The sequence below is a fragment of the Pteropus vampyrus genome, unplaced genomic scaffold, assembly GCF_000151845.1.
Source record: "Pteropus vampyrus isolate Shadow unplaced genomic scaffold, Pvam_2.0 Scaffold43, whole genome shotgun sequence".
NCBI lineage: Eukaryota > Metazoa > Chordata > Mammalia > Chiroptera > Pteropodidae > Pteropus > Pteropus vampyrus.
Genome location: NW_011888824.1, coordinates 3469644 through 3490319, shown reverse-complemented (window position 1 = coordinate 3490319; position 20676 = coordinate 3469644). Strand labels below are relative to the sequence as shown.

Here is a 20676-nt window from a genome sequence, read left to right as displayed (position 1 = left end):
TCCCTTTTTCTTGATGTATGACGAAAATCTTTTCTGAGACTTATTCTTTTTTTTTGCTTTTCAAAGATATGGCTGACTAAATTCCTTTTCACATGTTTATAACAATTCTGGTTTTGGATATGCTATTCTATAAAGGGAATGACTTTCATGATTTCCAGTATAATTTAGATAAACCCTTTCACTCTATTTCTGTGTGACACATATCTTCTCAAAAGCTTCTTACCTAAATGCAAGTCAGAGAGCAGAAGCTTTGATCCCCACTGCAAATAACATAACTCCCAGAATACCTCTTCCCTTGTCACCTAATACATATTCACAACACTATTTATTTTAAACATCATGGTGTCGATTATATACTTCATACTTTTTCTTTTAGTACTTAAGCCAACTTCTGTATCCTCTTTATGTGATAGCTGCCATCAGGTATGAGTTCCAAAAATGCAGGAAAAAATCTATTGCATTGGAAATTTTCTAGAACAATTCTTCAATGTCAAAAATTTTCAGAATGATTATGGTATTCAGCACGTATTCTAGTTGTTTTTGGCTTTTAAATTCTTTCACATTCCTTGAGAATTTTCAGTACCCTAAATCAGCACAGTGCACACATTTTAAGTACATAGTTTAATAGATTTTTATCTGTGCATACATACATCTGTGAAATACTGAACCATTCCTTGCCCAGAAGGTTCCTTCATGCTTCTTCCCAGGCAATATGGTCATGCCATTTTGACTATTAAGTGTGTCTTTAAAATACTCTGCCAGAAAGTTTTTATTTTCATTTTAAATTTTATACAAAAGATGACCATATTTGTATTCTGTTAGTTCAAAATTTAGTCAGACAGTAAGTTGGTTTTACTCTAATAAATGTGGTTTTCATATATGGAAAAATATTATATGTTCAGAGAAGGAATTACATTGGATCTGAATAGAAACATAAAAAATCTTTACTTTTCCCAAGTAATTTCTATTATAAAAATTTAGTTTTGTTTTTATACATATTTCTTTATAACTCCATAACACAAACTATGTCTTTCTGAAGTTACAAAATGATTACAATAATTATGATGATAAAACAGTAGTTAACTCTTATGTAATAGTCACGACATATTAGGCATTATTCAACCATTTCATACATTAAACTTATTTAAGCCTTACGATAATAGTAAGAGGAAATTATTCTAATATTCTTATTTTGGGGGTGAGAAATTTAAAAAATTGCCCAATCCTGAAGAATAATAAGGAGCAAAGTCAAGATTTGGACCCAATCTGAGACTAGAGTCCTCACTCTTCTTATTCATAAACCACACTGTAAACCTGCCATCCAGAAGTATAGCAAGGATAAATTATTAGACAAAGAATAAACTATGAAAAATGGACTCTTTCTTACTATCCTTGAGTTTCTGGTAAATATTCTGTGGCACATGGGAAGTTTGATTTCCATAATTTCACCGTTCTTGTAGTTGAAATACCACATGATATTTTTCATCACAATTTTATTTGTATTGAGAGAGATGATATAATACAAATCTTGTGTAAATGCAAATAATCAAATAAGTGAATAAAAATTTTTAATTTTAGAATCATTTATAGCTACCTTTTCTCAGTTATAGAAGCACAGCATGACCATCTCTAAAGAACTGCTTAGAGGCTGATGCTAGACCATTTTACATCTCTGGCTCTATTTTAAATCTGGAAAAGCATAGGTGATATATTCCTAAATACGTCTGACATTGTCTTCTAAAATTTTCAACTCTAACTCTTGATCCATAAGCTAAGTTCTTAAAATAAATGCTCAGACATCATATGCATCTGTATACATTCTCTTTCCATTCATTAAGGATTGCTTTATTTTTTCAAGATCGTGAGGAATCATAGTATTTGAATTAAAAAGCGAGTTTCTTTTCTCTTCTGCGAAGCTTTTTTATTACTTCTCATGAGTCAAGGAAAATGTTTTTCTTGATTGCCTTTACAAATCAAGAGCACAACACAAATGCTTAATTGGGCAGATTGATGATTAGATGGAGAAAAATGATGAAAGGAAAGATGCCAGTACAAACAGAATATGGCCATTCATTTTTACCCCAAATGAATAAACTACTGCTCATGAATGTGGGTCTAACACTAATTCTGGCAGCAAACAACCCAGAGCACCAACCCTCTGCAGAGCCCTAGGTCTGCATGCAGACAGCTTTTTCTTGTTTCTCTTGTTAGAATACACCAAGTAGCTCACTTTCTCTTTTTGGCACAATCAAATAAGTCTTAAATAAAGGATTATAAACATAATGAATGCTAGAGACTTTCTCCCACTCTTAGCTCTAAATACTCATTCAAAGATGAAAATGTTTTCTCCTAAAGAAACTAGGCAACAAAGCTATAATATGAAATGTCAGCAGGACCTTACTGGCCATTAGTCATCACGGATCTAATTTCTTGGCATTGGTTGAATTAAAATAAATAGATAGATAGATAGATAGATAGATAGATAGATAGATAGATCGATAGATAGATAGATAGATAGATGGATAGATGGATAGATGAATAAATAAGTTTTTTAAATTAAAAAAAGTAAATCTTCAATAAAACTGCACTACTAATGAAGACATGGACCAGTCTCCACACCTACGTTTTTACATCTACCTGGACTAGCTTGCTTCTTTTTACCTTTAACTGTCTACCACAGAAAGAAGCAGAGGTTTTTAAACAAGCAACTTGCTATTTTGAGCTGATACTGCTGAGCTTTTTTTCCCAATACATTGGTTGATCAGCAGCTCAAGACCTTTTAGACACTAAATGTCAGAAATAAGCCCTTCTAAAGTTTTCTAAATCCTTATAACAAGATTCCTCCAGTCAAGTTCTATAGGATGGGAAGTAGCACCCCATTACATGTTAAAGACACCCAAGTGAGTCAGAGGACTTGGCTGGCAGTTTAACTGGGCCCTACTGCAAATACTCTGTAATAGAAGTGCCACATGTAATTAGCCCTGAAGCAGGGAACAAAGCTCTTTCGTTTTAGAAAGCGGGCAAATGGAATTTCAAAAAAAATGAAAAGCAAACCTCTTACCTTTCGTAGCAATTCGTACACACTGGGTTTTAGTTTCCTGAAGCAAAAATGAAAGAAAATAGTCAGTGTATACATAATGTTTCCTACTTCATAAACTATCAATCTGGGGGTTATAAAATAGGTTTATAAAGTACAGAATTGCAGTATTAAAGAAATTTTTAATGTTTTTATATGCACTTTCAGAGAGATTTTTTTAAAAATCTAAAATAAGGACTTTAAAAATATTTAATATTTTTCCAAAAATTTAGATATCTGTTTTCGGTTTGAAATGAAATAGGCTATCTTGTCTGAGACATCAAGTATAACATTCTACTTGCATATATTGTACTTTTGAACAGTCAGGAAAAAAAATGTAGTTGCAAAGCTAATAGAAATCAGACCCAAATACGAATTTTGTTTTTACCTCAAAGCTGTGCACTCAGACCAAAGCTGGGCATTACAGACTCATACTTGGAGTCTAGCATAACTAAAAAGCTAAATGACAGTAGTTAGAAAGATCACCAAAAAATTACATTACAGTTACATTATAATTTATCTGTTCTTTTTCTCTTTCTAATTTAGCAGTTAGGGATTAAATCTTTCTTGATGTAATTATTTTTCTCCTCTCGTCAGACTGATGGGGTCAAGGAATTAGTAGATACAAACAGATGCAAATTATTTTAGACTCTGTCTTTAACTTTTTTTTCCTTCATTTTTTCTAAATGTTGTGGGGTGGCATGAGGAGGTGAACCATACTTCTAGGTCCACAGCTCCTGGGCTTAATTAATTCAGTTTATATCTTTGCATGAAGATTCAAAGAGGCTGGAAAAGATGTTAAAGCCACTGAACAAAATAGAGGTTATTTGTTTTTAAGATGCATTTATAACTCCATCTTTAGTTGTATGCATTGATAAACCAAGAGCTTGTAATTTTCTCTTAAGCATTTATTCTTAAATTAATAAAGCACCGAGGGGGAATCAGTAATTAAAAATGAAAGCATGTATTTCTATTACTTAATTGTGACCTGAGGCCTTCATAGTAGGCTGCAAGAGATTGTTCCGCTTTCACATAAAGGCCTAAAGGGATTTTGATTTCCTAAAAGCAACTGCTGTTAACTCTATCAGTATTATCAGCCTCCGCTGATAGGAGCCACACCAATTTTAAAACTCTTTGCTAGGATAACTGTGAAATATATTGCTTCTACTCTGGACTTCGATTATATCTCATGCAGATATGCTAACAATTAGAAGAGAACATTTATAACAAAACTCTTATAGAGTGCAAAAGGAAATCCTTTATAACTAATAGACATTCATTAATACTTCTCTTATACCACACACCAAGTAACAAAAGTTAATTTGGAATCTGTCAGCTCTCTAAAGATGATTACCCAAACACATAACTATGTTTTCTACCACTATGCTACTTTATACCCAGAATAAAGTATTAACTTTTATAATCATCTCTTTTTCGAGCAAGCCATTTTTACCAGTGGTATGGAATGATGTGTAGGTGGGAAGTGGGTAGCTAACTTGCCTCTAAAGATTTCCTGTTATGCATAAACTAGAAGATGAGAAGAGCATTTTCAACTACGAGCAGTCTCTGGTTTTGGGGTACATTTTAGAAGATGCTGTGGCATTTTTCTCTGCCATATACTGTAAGTCAGTTATATATAGTAAGCAGAAAGATGGAGCTTTTATTCAAAAGTGACCAGTTAATACCCTAAGTTTCATGGTCCCAGCAGAAATGTAAATGGATTGTTATGTCTTCCAATTAAACTATTCCAAGATATAATATGACTGTTGCGATTAGATATCATGTAATTCACATTATCTCTCAAGTACCCATCTCAGGGACTCAATTACCCAAACCCAGCAATTTTCTATACAGATACAAGTACCCCAAAATGTCATTCCGTTACTGGATTTTAAATTGTGAAAGTTTCTATTCTCAACATTTTTTTTTGCTATTTTTCTCTAAAAAATAAATTAAATAAGTTTTAGGAAAGAAAATCTTTCCAAGAGAACAGCATGAGGCATGAAAGGCTAGGTTATTTCCCCACATATGGAACCACTAGTAGTTTCTAACTTCCTGTTGTGTTTTCCTCTTCAATATTCGTTTGGGATCAGTGGCAGTGCTCAAAAACAACTGTGTCCAAAATGGGAAAAGGAGGGACAACCAGGGAAACAAAACAGACTTCTCTAATGGCACAGCATCCAGCCATCTCCAGGCGGCCTTCTGTTTAGGTTCTGTCAGAGATACCACAGGCGTCCCATTACTTTGTAATCAGAGGATTGTTACTTGTTATTTACTATTTGGTTTGTACCCCTTGAAAAGTTTACAAGGGTTTATTAGCCTGCTGTGGAACACGCATTCTGTTTATCCTGCAGTAAATTTAATCTTCTGAAGTGTGCTACTACTGAGCAAAGAAGACAGAACAATGCACGATATTTACTGGGGCCCGAGTCCCAGCAGCAGTACCCCCACTTTTTCAAATCATTTTGCTCACAATTGCCCTTGTGTGCTTTCCTGAAGAAAGCTTAAGTAGAAGCAGTTACTAGGAAACAGGAGTCTTGTGCAATGTAACACATGGAGCCTCAGCCCAAAACTGTGCACGCTGTTGGGAACAGAAACAAAAACCCCTACACACCAATTTATTTCCTTTCATTTTTTTTTTTTTTTTCTGACAAATGGCACCAAGTATTTATAAAATTCGATTGCAGCTTTTCCTCAGGGTAGTGAAAAAGCAAATCTCGGAGGAAGCTTACCTTCTCCACACTGCTCATCGCCTGGAAATAGATATTGTATCCTTTGCGTGGAGCCAAAGGTGGGTTCCAAAAGCCCTGATAGGTTCTGTTGTCACCCACTGTGAATGGGGCAGGTTCGGGAAGATTCCCTGGGGGCAGCTCCGCAGCAAAGTAGTAGGGAGCACCGCTGCTCAAGGAGTTTTGGTATGTGACAGGCACCTGGTAGCATTCCATTGCTCCGGCTTCTCGCTTCGTTCGGTGCGGGTGCAACTCCTCTACGACAATCTGGTAAGCACTTTTAGGCAAAAGAAAAGCACACATTTAGAGGGCCTACATGCTAAGATTTCTCAAAAGAAGAATGAAGTATTTATTTAATAGTAATATGCAACACTTAAAAGTCTTTAAAGTCAGTCTTAACCCACGGCATTCTTTTGGCAGCTATTTTTCAATAAAATAGAATTTCATATGGATTCCAACCTTAAGGTATATTAAGGAGCTGAGAAAAAGTTTTAAAAACATCACATTTTTAAATATTGAGAAATGAGTCACCTTAATAAGGAACCTAACACTAATCAGAGACATATAATAGATTAAATTCCTTGTCTGATATTTTTAAATGTTTAAAACGAACATTTTCCTTTGAAATGATTGTATGGAAGGCCCAGTTCGAAGGCCCAACAGAATAGAATGACTGCTCAGGGCAGAGCCCGAAGCACCAGTCTGCGGTTGTCATCATGTTAGAGACAGAATGTGCTGACAGGCTTCTCCACCTCTTGACCTTGCCATGGCATCAACATTGGCTCACAGCTATGTAGACCTAAAGCACAAGTGACATACTGCAACACAGGCACAGATGGACAGAAATCTGTCCTCACCACAGAAATAGACTGACTCTTTTTTCAAGAATTGTTAATAATAAAATGCTACAAATTGTAGAAACAGATGGCATTTGGCCTATTAAAACTTAAAATTAAACTTTCAATACCTTTCCTAAAAGTCTTAAACTTTTCTACTATAGCTATTATTTTATAGAGAAAATTTTTAAAATGCAACTTTAAGATAAAGATCTGCCTAATCACTTGTAAACTTTTTAAAATCAATTTCTGAAACTGGTATTTCAATAATATTCCTTCTTTGTAGGACATTCTTTTGGCAAACATTTTTAGGAAAGGTATACCTAAGAAATTTGATATCATTAATATATTTTAATACATTATTAATGAATTTAAAAGAATTAAGTTTCAAAATTTCTGAAAATTAGTAGAAAATGTATTGTGGTCACCTATATAAATTGAACATAAATAGCTGTGAGTAGGGTTGCATGTTTGACTCTTGAGTCTCCAGGCAAACAAACATGCTCATTCTGTATAGGGAAAACAGTCATTAGTCAATGGCTCTCCAGCAAAAACAGAATGTTTTCTTTAATGAACTTCCACTAAAAAAAAAAAAAAAGAAAAGAAAAAGGGAGACAGGCAAATACACACACATACACACTCAGAAAGAGAAAGAGATTGAATTTGCATCTATGTCAATTAAAAATTAAAATTTATAACACTTTAGAATCTAGTATAAAATTCTAATTCAATATAAATTCTGTTATACCTATAAACAGAAGACCTTCATAGACTAAAAGAAAGAAGCTTTATAAATTAAAAAAATTTCTTTAATTCTTAATTATTCAAGTTCCCATTACCCATTAAAATATTGCTAAGAAATTGGTAGGTTGGTATCCATCTCCTTTCATTTCGATATACAGAAATTGTATTAATGTCAGAAATTGAGATTTGGGCAAGTAACTAAGGCAGAAGCCTATATTATTTGAAATTATGTTTACTGCATCATTCTCTGTATCTCTGCCAATTTGGGTCTCTAAGCTCCTAGAAATGGCATGGACAAGATACATGCTCTCTGAGGGGTCCATGGAGCAGGCACTTGCTAATTTTAAAATGCAGGAAATACATAAGCATAGTCTTTGAGGAGATAAAAGAAAAGATCATAGTTGACATATCCCAGGTTAAGCAAACCTGATCTTTTTTTGTTTCTTTGATTGTTTTTAATTTAAATCCATATTTGTATGTTATACATTTGCATATCCTGTGGATACATGCATATAGGTAGATAAACTTACACATGCACACAATTAGGTCTTAACTAATTCTATTAAATTGACATAGGTTGTACATTACAAATTAAGAAGTTTTATGCAAAGCAGCTGATCTCTCCAGATCTATTAAGAAAAAAGCAAACTGCTGATGTTGGAGAGGAGTGAAGGAAGAAGCAAAAAAAAAAAAAAAAAGTAGCACTTTGGTAAGCGATGTTGTTAATGGGGGAGGCTATGAATGTGTGATGGCAGCAGGTACATGGGACATCTCTGTACCTTCCTCTCAATATGACTGTAAATCTACACTTGTTTTTTAAAAATAAAGTCTTTTTAAAAAAAGTGCTTTCTGCTCTTTGGGAAAGATCGCACTGAACTTGAGATGGAACCCTAAACTAAAAATTATTAAATTCATTAAAAAAAAAAATCATCTTTCCTTTGTTGTTCAATTTGTCTAGGCAGGCTGTCCTCCAAACTCATACTTTTACTTTTTCTAAACGGTTTTTTTTTTTCCCTGCTACTTTCTTATTTATCAATACAAATTAATTAAAGAACAGAAAATAAGGAATAAGAAATCAAATTAGAAGTAATTTGACTGATTACATGAAATAGACCTATGCTTTCTCATCCTTGTGTTCGTCTAATTATTTAATGGTACTTAATTCTAGCTAGATCTAAATATTATTTGAGCTTAGTACTCTAGTAATTTAAAATATTCCAAAGTCATCTGAAGAGTTTTATTCATTCTACCCATCTTTCATATAGTCCCCATTCCTTTTAATTAAATGTTAAAATATTTCTAAAACTAAGTTAAACTCAATATACTGGCATTATGAATCTTCACTCAATACTCAAAATATGATTTCCCCATATTAAAAAACTAAAAATGATTTCGCTATTCTATAATCTAACTCGATTCAACATTGAAATGTAGTCCTTTTTAGTTTTGTGGGAAGCCAAAACATGACATCTCATCATGCAATTTCCCTTTAGATAAAAAACTAAGAAAATATACAAAGAAATTTTGTCATTAACTCAAAAAGCGATTATAAAATACAGTGGTAGTTTTCTTGATTTAATGCTTAAAAATGTTGGAGCTGAACACAAAATTACCTATAATGGCCTGCCATGGTTTTTTTTTTTTTTCTTACCCATTAGTAAGTAAAACTTCTGTGAATCTGATTATAGTTTCAGCTTGTACACATTCTTAGTGATATCAACAAATTTTATACAATTGTATACTTAAACTTTGCCATTTTTATCTAAAAATGTCTCCTTAAAGCTTCAGGAGAAATTTCCCAGCTCCAACATTTTGCTATTTCTCTTATGGACAGACTTCTCAAGATCTCACAGTCACCGTTGCTCATACTGCCCCATTGCCAACATTTTGATGATCCACAGAGCAAAGGTTTGATTACATTTTGGATACCATAACATTTCTTGCTCTCCATCTCCTCACTCCTTAAATACGTAAGCCAGGTCTCTCATGACTTACCTATTTCTGCAAGAGGAACTATCGGTTTCTGAGTAACAAAACTCAAAATCCTGGCATTAACTTTGACAAGGTCTATTTTTAACCATGTTTCAACTCCCTTGTAATATACACTTTAAGGGCATGTACTAAATTGCCTATGTGGATTTTTATTCCAAGTATCCAGCTCAACTCCTGGCAATATTGCAAGTTATTGAATTAATAAATTTATAGAAACGATAAGTAACTTTAGCTTTCCTAATAAACGAAACTAAATGGACAAACTTTACCTAACAGGGATTTCATGGGTGCTCTGATAGAAGCTTTTGTAATTGGAGTTCATTTGACATTAGGAAGACCAGAGCAGAAACAACTGGATATTTCCACTGGAATTTGGACAAATAGATGGTGAAATGCAGTGTGGCAGACACTAGGTATGTTATAAAGTAGGGAAAAATAGAATCTAGTCTTTAGAGCCTTTGCTAGCAGACAAAGCTAACAGATGGATGCTCTCAGGAGTTTTAGTTAGGTGGTAAATAGGTATGGCTTTTATTGGGAGGAGAGGAGATGGGTCACACAGTAGAAATGGCAATAAGCATTAGCAAACAAGATATTCTGATAGGCTGACATAAATGAAGAAGAAATTGGGTGGAAAGTAAGAGTTTGAAGAATCTGAAGGTAGTAATGAGGATCCAATCAAAGATTTGCAGTACCAGGCCATAAATACATTACTTTGAAAATCCATTACTTCAAGTTGGATCCTCATTTGCAAAGAAATTAGAGAACTGGATAAGATAAGCTTCAAGATAAGGCTTCCATTTCTGGTGGCAATACCAAAGCTAGGAATGTGGTCAGAGGAAAGAAGACAGGACTACCTCACCAGAAGATTCAAAAAGCAAAGAAGGCAGGGTTCATCTGAGGGCAAATTGCCTGACTAGACCAGTGTGGTTCTTCTGCCAGCTGGTCCCTACCTATGGGAGACCCTATGGATAGCTGGGTCAAATTATTACAAAAAACTAAAGATGGATAAGATGGGATGAAATTATCCCCCTGGTAGTAACATTAAAAAAAAATACTTGTTATTTATTTATATATCATTTAATTATTTCTTGCAGTATTCTAGGCTTTAAATTTATTTTTTGAGCACTATTCTCCAAACTGTAAAATTTGGAGTTGACACTGAGTTCAATTCCAGAAAAGTCTGAATGTCTTTCCAACAAATACAAACAGAGGCATTTCTGTGTCAGAGAAAGAGGATATAGTATTATCAAGGATTATTTTTGCATAACCATGAGTTCCGATTATGTGAATTCTTGGCAATTAAACATTTTTGTAATAAGTAAGTATAAACGAAGTAGAAGGCAAACTTTTGATTGAAAAATGTGTAATTGATAACATGTTCATTAATTCAATAAAGTTCCTGAACACTGGCTATGAGCGAGGCTTTAGAAAGCTACAGGCACCTCTGATTTTCCATGACAAATCTGGACACAGGCTCTGTGTTTTATTGTAATCATTTTATCTTTGATTTACAATGTTTAGCACAGTGCCTGTCACATAATATATGATCAGTCAATGTTTGTGTAATAAATTGATTAAATGAATAAAGAATTAGCATAGGTTACGTTATGTAGTACAATTATGCAGTAATAATACACTGTTTCCAATTTCCATTAAGTAAAGCTGAATTCACTTAAATATTTAACTTTTAAAAGATAAAATGCAAGTACCTGGCAGTTCATTTAAATAGCAGTAGCAGAACTGAACACCTACAGAGTAAATTTCATCATAAGTCGGGACAAGTGAATAATCCTGATTACTTGTCAATAGAAAAAAATATTAAATGGAGGCATTTTCTCCTTTTCCTTTGGATCAGCAATCAGACTCACTCACAGAACATTGATTCATGAATAGCACTCGATACTTATTTGCATTTTCAAGTAGCCAATATTTCCAAAGTGTTTATATGACAAGTATAGTCAGTCATCCCTCTTTTCCTCTGGTGTGGTATTCCTGTGTTGTTTAGCCAGATAGGACTCGGAGTTTCCTTTATGAACTTTTATTAATATATTTTTTTTAATTAAAAATATTTCTTTCTTTCCAGTGATATAGAATTATCTGAATGGTTAGTATGTGCTCTTAAGATCAAATGTATTCATTTTATAAATAGAATAAAGATTAATTTTATTTCTTAATGAATGAACATATAAACAACTTAAGATGATTCGATTATGAAATACCTGCATTGATTTCTGTGCCTTCATTTATTTCTCAAAAGAAGTATGAAAACAAAAGTATCTACAAAGTCTAAAAATTTCAAATGAAAACCTGTTAAGTTTTAAATATTTATCTAATTTGAATGTGTAGAAATTAAAATAGTTGAAATAATTTGACTCAATCCCTGAAAACAATGTTTCCTAATTTTATGTAAGATGAGGGTAATATGGGAGATTTTAATATTGGAAGGATAAAGGATATGGCAAATTGAATTTTAATATTTACTATGGAATTCCTGATAAGCAACAATTTAGGAATTAAAAGGTCACATAGGCTGCATACATTATAAGTATTCCCCTTTCATTTCCTCAAAGCTTCCTATTTTTCAATCATTCATATGAAATTATTCATAACAGATTTAATGCATTGGACCAGAGGTATTTTCTCATTCTATTTCTGACAAAAACCTTCAAAGCTCATATACCATAGATACCAATAGAGGAAGTGAAATGAAATAGGACTAGAGGAAAAAAAATAATATAAGAGCAGCTCTTAAATCAAATAGCACAGTGGCGTGAATGATTAAGTTCATGAATATCTCAAAAATCCCCTTAAGATTCTACTCTTAACTACAAGTCTATCTTCAGGCTTTGTCCAAAGAAAAACAAAGATGAAACAAAACAGAAATAAAACCTCTGACAGTAAATGTCAAATGACCGTCACTTAGAAATGAACCACTCAATATACTGGTTGCTAAGCAACTATGAACAAACATCCCTCCTGCTGGCTGTTTCTTCCTTTAATTATTACTTTTCACCTCTTACCTGATAGGTGCACCCTTGGCCTGTGCTGGTCTCAACAATACAGTTATTGTGGTGGCAGTTTCGTTGAGAGAAGCATCAACTCCTTCATAGTCAGGCAAAGTTGGAGCTGATGAGTGATTAATGGGAAAAAAAAGTTTCAATCAATTAATAGTAATATATCATAGTTCGGGTTGAACAAATGATCCTGGCAGAGGGAAAAAAAATCAGTTTAATACTTAACTATCTAAAATGTACCTATTTTGTAGAATAAAATATACACTGAATGTTAACCGTGGGAACTTAAGGCAACAGAAGACAGGAGTTGTTGAATGACCCCAATAGTATCTGGGTCATTTTCGCCACCTTAGTCTCAAAAGAAACACATCAAGGAAGTGTGGTGAATAGAAATGGGAATCTTAGTTTTTATTTACCATGAACTAGCACATGGTTGCTCGATTCTTGAAGAAACATAAATTTTCAAAATGTTTGATAATTTTTTGGGGGAATGGTCGCTTCTTAATCTCAAACTGGTTGAAAAAGTAACCTCAAATGGCTTTTGATTATTTCCATGTAGAAGATATTTAAAAGAGTATATAACCTGTGAAATGTGTGCATTATCAGAATAACAGAACAAATAACACCTAATAAATTTTTAGAGTATTTCATTCATTGAACATTTACTAAATATATACTATGTATTAAATTTTATAACTGCTATAAATATAAAGAAAAATGAAGTGTGGTCTCTGATATTCATAGAATTAAAAGTAAAAGTTCACAGCTTATCAAGAGTGAGAGTCTTATAAAAAATTATAGCAAAATTAGGTGACCAAAAGAGAAACATTAATTTGCCAAAACGATCGTTCTCAAACTAGTAAGATCATAAGCATCTGAGGGCTTCTTTAGATGCAAATTGCTGTCCCTTTCTTCCAGAGTTTCTCATTTAGTAGGTGTGGGAAGAGGCCTGATCATGTGCATTTCTACAGGGTTCCCATCTGATATTGATGCTGAAGAACCATTAGTATAAACTAGTGTTGGGAGTTTGGGAAGATGAAACAGAAAACTTCAGGGTTTAGGTGATGCTTGAGCTGAAAGTTGAAAGAAGAGTAAAAACTCATCAGGAAGATAAAGCATAAAATAAAATTCCAAAAAGAGGAATAATGCTATTTGTTCAATGCTATCAGCTTTACAAGTTTTTATGTAAATTTTGTAGGTATCTCTGTTGAAAGATCTTATTTATTTATAGCACTATTGATAATTCTAGAGGGTGAGAAATATGTTTCGCCATATAATATCACCAAGTCCTATTTTCTAGTAAAGTGACTCAACAAATATTTTAAATTGATGATTTAGGATTGTTCCATCAAGAAATAAATTGGCAATTTTAATATATTGTTATTTTCTAACACGATGGATATTTAATTTTTTTCTTTGTTAGAGTATTAAGATAAATTAAATGTTATTATGCAAAGGAACCACAGCTCATACTGGAACCATAGCTAATTTTTCATGATATAATTTTTTAAAGTTTTGCATTATATGAAAAACATTTCCAAATAAAGTTTTGGACTTAGAAAAGTTTAGTGAGTATGTAGCTTCCTTTTGATGCAAATGTTATCAATTCAGAACAATGGTAAAATTGTTTAATGATGTATTTACCACTTATATATGCTAGGTAGAACTATAATGAAAATAAACATGAAGAAACAAAAAGAACTTAGAAATTCAAAATTAGTATTCAATATATTTTAATTTTAATATATTAATTTCAACATATTAGTGGTTGATTTTTTTTAATTTTAACTCATTAGTTACATATATATTTATTTTAGTAATCATAAACAAATAATATAAAACATTACATAGGCTGGAGTACATTTAAGGCATTTTAGAATGTTAATTCCTGGCAAAAAATTTAATCAGGTTTAACTGATGACTTGACTGAAGGAGCAGTCACATCTGTAAACAATTTAGTCAAATGTAAACTAAGAAATTGTGAGCATAACATAATGTAAATTTAATTGTATTTGTTTATCACCTAAATACATTGTGATTCTGAAATTTAGATAATTATGTGAGATTTCTGAGAAAGTAAAGCTCATTATTTGTCTAAAATTATCAGTGTCAGTGAAAATGAAACGGAAAGATAAGTTATGTGGTACTAAAACAGTAGAGCAAGAATCTTCTACAATTCTTTAAGAAAATTCATTTACAGTAAAGAGATACCATAATAATTACCAACTCTTCAAAAGTATCATAGGCCTATTAGCATATGTAATGAACTTTGACAGATTTTTAGTAAAGATAAAATGTAATTTTTTAGAAGACCACTGTCAATTAAAAGTGACTATTTTGGATACGTTTGGGTTTGGACATATAAGTAAGAATAATCTGCATTCAAATAATTATTTAAAGTGCCTTCAATCATTAAAAATTCAATAAGTATATATGTGACTCCCTAGAACATGCTATTAAAAAAAAATGCTTTATCGATTTGCATACCTGAGATATTGGTCGTCACATTGATAGCTGTAGCTGGTCCAAAGCCTTTGACAGTGCTGGCTCTTATGAAAAACTGGTATGTGGTTCCAGGATGAAGGTGCATAAAGACATGATGTGTACTGTTCCACAAATTTGATACAGTCTGTGGAGGTCCAGCCACTGGAACTGCAGGATCAAAAGATCTTATACTGCTGTAGCTCACCTGTTTTAAGAAATATATTTTCTATTACATATCCAGTATGTCATAAATATTTTGCTTTTTTGAGATTAATTCTTTACTATGAAACAACTGACATTCAATGTCCTTCCCTAAATCACTGTCTAAAATGAGTTTCTTTCTTTTACAAAAATTCATTCTTTATAACCATCATTAAGTCTGTTTGAAAAGGCTAATCCTGCTTCCCTAAAACAATTCCCTCCCCACCCCAAAAAAACATATATTTACTTTAAGAATCTGAAAATTCTAGGTACCATATAATCTTTGTTTTGATACTAAATTTTCAGAACAAAGAATGTGAAAGTTAAACAGAAGAGAAATAACAATAATTTTAATTCCTTAATCTTCACTTTTGCCCCCTAATTTCCCTCTAACCTTTTCCTATTACTCTTCCTTCAATTTACATTTCAATTAACTTCCTTGTTCTCTCAGTACCTCATATTGAGTGATGATTCCATTAGGATCTAAAGGCTCTTTCCAGTTCAAGAAAATCTTATTTTCAAAGGATGTTCCTTGAAGAGAATTGACTGGAACAGGGCCAGGCACTACAAATACATACATTTTGATTATAAGAACTCTTACAACAGACACAGGACGAGTAAATCATGTAGACGGACAAACCAAATTGCAAATACATGAAATAAATAAAAACATGTCCTTAAAAAGAAAATAATCTATATGACCAGTTTTCTGACTTTAATATATGAAAATTTAAAGTACGTCTATATGCTTCTAATGTAAAAAATGTACAACTATAAAGTTATTTTTATTCAAAAGAATATTCTATCACCTTAGGAACTGAATAAATTGCGTAGTCTAGTTTTGTCTCTTGTATACCTCTGATAACATGAAAATCTCATTTGTAATTTGTTTCATGAACACAGCTGTATTTTCTTGAAAGATATTTTGAAGTTTATAAGCCCCTAAAGAGTCTCCATAAACAAAGTTCATAAAATAATGAATCATAATAATTAACACCTCTTAGACTCAAAAGCCAAATCATACAGTACTGAATTGAAATGCCCATTAATAGTCATGCTGATTTTTATAGCTATACTTATAAAATTTCTATAATTTAAAAGACAAATGGATTATTACAAGTTTTTAAAGAAAACTATTAAGATGAATAGGTTCAAATATCACTGCTTCAGTTTTTTTAAATAAAATTCACTTTTAAAGCTAAGAATTAAACCATTTTAAAATATCATACTTGTTTAGAGCTCATCGATCAGCATAACTAGTTTTGAAGTGTCCCCAGGTATGACAAGACTTGAGGAACCTCCATTCCAGTCTAATCTGCAAATGTTATATAACTGATGCTACCCAATGGCAGGAATGAATGATATGTCAGCTTCTATCAACAAAATATGACACAAGATACTTTGTTATCATATATTTTTCTCTTATATATTTTATTTAAAAATATAGTTGCTATTTTGTCACATAGATAGCGTTTCTTGTTCTGCTAATGTTTAAAAATATACTCTTTCTATCCTACTTTGCTTAAAAATGTGTTTTCTTTTGAAATATTGACTTAATATTGGGCAAGTATGAGTTTTAATTATTATTTTTCCTTAATATAACATTTCAGTGAACTTCACACATGACATTATCTAGAAATGTAGTTTCAGAGTATAAAGCAATTTTGTGAGGATTGAAATAAATTAAAAATCACTGGATCAAAGGAAATGCATTGCATCGTGGCTAGCGGTATTAAGAAAATCTGAATGATATGTCAAAAGAGTAAGATTTATTTCAATCTACAAGGAGATGATGAATGATGTTCTGACCTCTGCAACAGCCAACATAATTTGGCACATTAATAAAAAATTCATAAAGGAAAGAAACCCACAGTAAACAGAAAAGATGTCAGCACTAAACTTCGGATGATCTGTTCATGCATCTGTCAACGGAAGATTCAGGGAGTAGTTAACCAAAGGCATCCACTACTCTTCCACCCCAACCAGTCAACAGTATTGGCACAGGATATGTAGTTGATCAAGACAGAGAGGATGTGATGGCCTCTGTGTGCAAAATGTGGAATCTATTGAGGCTGCCATGGGCATTAGTTTGTTTTCCAAGAGAGTACCTATTGTTTTCATTTTACTCAAATGACATAAGCTTAAAATTGTCATTAAGGAAAAAATATTTCTTCACTTTTCCATACATCTCACAGAAGAAGGTGTTTGTTGGAGGGAGGAGGAGGCAAAACTACGATTAATGAGTAAACATTTATGTGATGGTATGTAATTAGTGTCTGTGTTCACCAAACATAATTTGGCTTATAAATACCATTAAATGGTATGGATATACTTCAAATTGTTCACAGATAGGGATAGTTTTAAATGTTTGCATAATTCCGCATTGAGAGAGGGATAGAATTGGTGGTGAATAATCTCCCCAGAATGTGTGTATTACTCTGCTCTTCTTACACATGTTCTAATTTGTCAGTAGGATTCACTTCAAGTACCTATAAGTCATATTTGTTAGAGAGAAGTCTGTAGTAAAATTATGACCAAGACAGTGTGCAATACTTCTGATATTGCACCAGGACAAATAGAATAGAGGGGAGAAAGAACTACCCTAAGGTGAACTACAAAGAGTGAAACAAATGGGGCAATGGAGTAAGGGGACAGACAAATTATATTCACTAATTTCTATAACCAAAGGAAGACAATGACTTACCACATACAGACATCTATATATACTTATAATTTGTGTAAATACAACATGAAGTTCCTAACACCATTATCATGGAAGTCTTCATATTGCAGGGAATGTCACTTCACATTTCTACATTAGCAATTTTTTAATTCAGATAGAATGCTGGCTTTTATTCCCCTGCTTGTGATTTACTTGAGAGCTGTTTCAGCTTTTTTTTTTTTTTTTTTTTTGCATGTAAGAAAGTACTTTAAAATATAACTCACAAAATGGAAAGGGGAAAAAAGTAAATGTTGGTGGGGCAAGATTATATTAAATAAACATTATAACCTTTAAAATGTAATAAATACACATTTAAAAATAGCTCTGTATTAGCAAAAAAACTGTCCTCAAACCAGGCTTTTCTGCTGAGCTAACTTCTTAATATTGATTTTTATCAATGCCGGAATAAAAAATGAAAACAAAATCTCATACAAAAAATTCTACTCATGCATTAAAAAACATATGCAATAAATTAAATATAAATTCTACCTTAGGGTTCTGGTGAGAAATCATTTTCGCTTTGTTGTCATGATTTATAAATGTCCCCAGAATTCTTTTCATGAAATTATATTCTTTTATTAGATGGTTGATGATATATTTTTTTTGTATGTATATAGGGCAGCAATAATTTACTAAGACTGACTTAATTAGATCATCATAATCCATCGATCCTCGCAACAATAGATTACGATTTAGATATTCAGTCTCCCCTCGGGAACACTGAGACCCATCAAGCATTCTATGTAGAAACTAGAGCTCACATGGGCAGATCTGAAGACTAAGTTACTTGCATATAAGTCATAGAAAGTATAGAAAGCATATACTTCAATCATTTAGTTTTATATATAAAGAAAAAGCAGGGGAGAACCTCATAGTAAAAGAAATTAGTTTAAGAATGTATTTTGAAATAATAGCATGCAACTCGACATTATTAAAACCAATAAAAATGCTTCAAAGTAGAGGTTAAAATAAAATTAGGATAAAAATAATATAGAAAGTAGAATAAATAATGCCATTTACTTTTATAAAACTGTTTCTGGATAAAATAAATAATACAGTCATTAGTATGATCAATTTAGACATAATTTAAAAATTCCATAATAATTCCCTTCCTAATTATTAATCTAGTCATATGTGTACCTTAAAACACACTTTTAAAATTTAATGAAATATGAAAAATGTCGTATAAGCCTAATAGCATTCTTTGGTTTCTAGAGAAAAAAGGCAAGCAGTAAAGGTACATCCCAGCTAATATTTGATGTTCCTCTGAAGAATGTTAAGCTTTTTGTTAAAGGCAAACTCTTTCCAAAGTTAATCTTATTAAAAGTATTTAGCAGATTTGAGAATCCAATTCAATTCTGGGTACTCTAAAAACATTGTAAGCAATTACATAATTTTTATTATATAATTCTTCTTTTTGAAAATAATGAAATATGAGCATACCATCTTCATCAGTTTGAATAATCGTCTCTTCACTCTCCTTTCTGCCTTCTGGATTGGTTAGGATCATCTTGAGGCTAACGTTTGTATAAGGTGGCAGATGGTTCACAATATGCTGAGGGGCTTTGGGGTCCATGTCCAAACAGTCTGCCTTGCTCTCGTTGTGACCATGGAAGTAATGGTAGCAGATAGTGACATTAAAAGTGTGGCAACGAGTAATGTTGTAACCCAGGGATTCCCAGTCCACGGCAATGCGCCTTGCCTGTATCTCAGCAATCTTTAACGTCTTTGGGGTTCGCATAGGTTCTGAAAAATAAATGAAAGACACAGATAGCTGTCAACTTTATAATGAATAGTCTTGGAAAAATAAAACACTGAGCATGACACAGCATGTGTAAACCAGGAAAATTTGGAAGTCATCTTTTATTCTTATTCGTGATTCTATTCTTGAAAATTTTGATTGGGGTCTATCATTTCCCAATAGGAAAAGAAGCGAAATGTAAAATGTCAACAATCCACAGTACTCAGAAACATGGTGGGAAATAAAAACCTGAAAGTGTGGCCACAATGCCTCGACGGTGGTTGCTGTTGTTACTGCCAAAGGGCCGATCTTTGCTTTTGTCATTATTGAGCAAGTGAATTAGCTAATATATCATAATGGATAAGAGTCAACCCTTGCTGCTCTATGATTTGTCATGTCACCAAGCTATGCTGTATACTAATTAGTCTAATTGTAACACTAAACTACCATTTACAAAAAATGACGCAGATATTAATTAACAGTTATTACTTCAGTAATGATGTTGTTCATCAAAGCAGAACAATATCTGGGAAAAATTGCAAGGATACATGTGGATATTCACACTGTCATCTATCCTTCGTGATCTCTTTCTGTCTTTTTCTAGGAAACACTCAAGTTTGACAATACATTCACTGTCACCGAAACCAAACTGGGAGGTGAATTTTCATTCAACTGGAAAATGCTGGCAGAACTAAACACTCCAAAGACTGGAGTCCATCTATCACTGCTTCCCAAGTGTATTCCTCCCTCATGCAAGACTAACTTTAATCGTCTAAACTTAATCAAAATAATTAGTCTATGAAAGTCAAGGCCATGGTAAAGTCTACACAGTAAACAAACCAATACATAGCACAACTTTAATACATTGATTTGACAACGAGATTAAAGTCAAGGCCAAGGTCAAGGTTTTGTCAAGGCCTTCCTTAACTCACTGCAGATAGTCAATGCTATCACTAAATGGAAATCAGTAGGGAAAAAAAGAAGAAAAATAAGTAATACAAAAAATGAGCCAAATTTGGTGTTTTTATAAATTTGACCTTTTAGATTAAAAATTTCAGTTATGTAAAAATAACCAGCAAGGTACACAGATGGGAAACCTAAATTGGGATTCCAGTTCAAAGTATTTAATTTGTGATA

At 32.5% G+C, this 20676-nt stretch overlaps 1 protein-coding gene across 1 annotated transcript in view; it reads right to left on the bottom strand.

The window, feature by feature from the left end:
* The window catches only part of PTPRK (protein tyrosine phosphatase, receptor type K), a 498113-nt gene that overhangs the window by 79986 nt on the left and 397451 nt on the right, over positions 1–20676 (bottom strand). Inside the window, exons 7-12 of the mRNA XM_023529837.1 lie at positions 19242–19544; positions 15531–15640; positions 14879–15080; positions 12398–12503; positions 5809–6082; positions 3062–3098 (exon numbers count right to left, since the gene is read on the bottom strand). Of these exons, the coding sequence (XP_023385605.1) occupies positions 3062–3098; positions 5809–6082; positions 12398–12503; positions 14879–15080; positions 15531–15640; positions 19242–19544 (1032 nt within the window). The remainder of the gene's footprint in view (positions 1–3061; positions 3099–5808; positions 6083–12397; positions 12504–14878; positions 15081–15530; positions 15641–19241; positions 19545–20676) is intronic.